The 2,023-nt window shown below is 60.4% G+C and overlaps 1 protein-coding gene across 1 annotated transcript in view; it reads left to right on the plus strand.

The window, feature by feature from the left end:
• Nucleotides 1-351: 351 nt before the first annotated feature.
• Nucleotides 352-2,023, plus strand: part of Cdh22 (cadherin 22) — a 69,622-nt gene continuing 67,950 nt past the window's right edge. Inside the window, exon 1 of the mRNA XM_004636079.1 lies at nucleotides 352-615. Coding sequence (XP_004636136.1) covers nucleotides 352-615 — 264 coding nt within the window. The remainder of the gene's footprint in view (nucleotides 616-2,023) is intronic.

Below are 2,023 nucleotides of genomic sequence, written 5' to 3' on the forward strand. Positions count from 1 at the left end.
GGTCCGCAGCCCACCTCTGCGCAGGGACCATGACGCACAGCACGCTCGGAAGCTGCAGCGGAGCTGTCTGGTGATCCGCCGCCGGGGGCGCGGCGAGGGGGCGCGGGCAGGGACCCCGCGACTGTCCATGCCCCGCTGCGGCCGCGCCCCTCCCCCTCCAGCCGGGCGCCCCCGCGGCTGGGCGGCGTGCAGAGCCGCGGGCCCGTCCGGGTGCCCCCTCGTCGGGGGCGGCGTCCTGGCGGCCGCGCGGAGGCCACCATGTGACGCGGCGCCGCTCCGACGTGCGACCGAGCCGCTGCGCCCTGGTGCCTGCCGTCCGTGCTCCGGGGCGCGGCGCCGCTCAGGCCAAGCATGAGGCCGCGGCCCGACGGAAGGGCGCTCCGGGCGGGAGCCGCGCTGTCTCCCGCTCTGCTGCTGCTGCTGCTCCTGCCGCCGCCTCCGCTGCCCGGGCGTCTGTGGGCCGCAGGGACGCCCGCCCCCTTGTCGTCGTCTTCGGTGCCCGGGGCTCGGCTGGACGGCACGCCTGGCACGGGCCGCGTGAAGCGTGGCTGGGTGTGGAACCAGTTCTTCGTGGTGGAGGAGTACACGGGCACCGAGCCCCTGTACGTGGGCAAGGTAAAGTGGAGCCCAGTGCCGCCCAGCTGTGGCCGAGGGGGGCACTGGTACAGCCCAGAATCCAGGCCTTGGGTCCCTGCCTACCCCTGTGCCCCTTCTGGCTGTGTCCCGGCCTGCCGGGTCGGACAGCTGAGTCTAGTCCCCACCAAATCTCCTCCACACCCAGCTCAACCTCCTCCTTCTGCATCCTATAGAAGAGGGAGCCGGTGAGCAAACCCAGCGCAGCAGTAGCCAGGTAATGGTAGGGCTTAGGGCACCCACCTGACCTCACCACACACAATTCTGGCCTCCCTGCCTCAAAGGCTGGGAGCCCCTGTGCTGGTGGGGCCACGCCCACACTCCCTGTGATGAACCGGAAGATCCGACCCCTGCAGCCTGACCTCCCACCTGTGGGTTTCAGCCTGGTGTCCATCCAAATGCCCGATCCCTCCTGCCACCGCCCCTGTGCCATGTTTACTTCCCTGACCTGCTCTTTGCTGCTTGCTCTACTAGTAAGTCATCTGACTTCCCCTATGGGTCTGGCTCAGAGGCCACTTCCACAGAGAAGCTGTCCCTTGACCACGCAGTCTAGGACAGAGCCCCCCAACATGTCCTCTGGGGGCCGGGCATCCTCCCATCATGACACCTTAATAATGCCTGTGCTTGCCCGATGGTTCAGTTAACGTGGCTTTCGACTTGGACCATGTCTGTTGTGCCCACCATTAAGTCCCCAGTGCCCCGCCAACCTCTGTTCACTGAATGAATGAAAGCCACCTTCTCAGCCTCTCTAAGTAAGTGTTGGTTCATCTAGCTAGAGATCTGTGCCCCAGGAGTAAAAGGAACTGAATAGGACTTTCATTCATTCATGCAATTCCTGTCCCTAGTGGGACCCAAGTGTGATATTAGGGAGACAAACGTAAGTAAGATCTAGCCTCTGCCATCTGGAGGTCCACAGAATAACAGAGATCCTGGTGCAGGGGGAAAAAAAAAAAACCACCTCACAGACTACATCTAGCACTGTTCTATGGAAGAAAAATAAACCAAACTGGGTTTTGATGTATAAGTAGAAGTTCATCAAGCTGATGTGAAGACTGTGCAGGCTTCAGAGGCCTGAAGAAGCTGGGCTTATTCAGATACCTGTCAGCACTTGATGTGCTGAAGCGGAGGGTGATTGCAGACTGAAAGCACAGTGGTACCCACCAACAATTCTCTGACTTTTGTGACGGTCCATCAGCTTTCCAGGAAGTTTTGGTTGGCAATGGGAAGCTGTTTGGAAAACATCTGCAGTGCCAAAATTAAGGCCTCAGGACAGCAACATTGACAAGGATAAGAGAGAAGTCTCCGTGTAAACCTTCAGGTTTGCAAGTGGGGAGCTCAGGTTTTCTCTGATGGGGGCACTGTAGTTCCTGGATCTCAGCTTTTTTTTTTT

Source organism: Octodon degus, unplaced genomic scaffold, assembly GCF_000260255.1.
Source record: "Octodon degus isolate 3935 unplaced genomic scaffold, OctDeg1.0 scaffold00077, whole genome shotgun sequence".
Classification (NCBI taxonomy): domain Eukaryota; kingdom Metazoa; phylum Chordata; class Mammalia; order Rodentia; family Octodontidae; genus Octodon; species Octodon degus.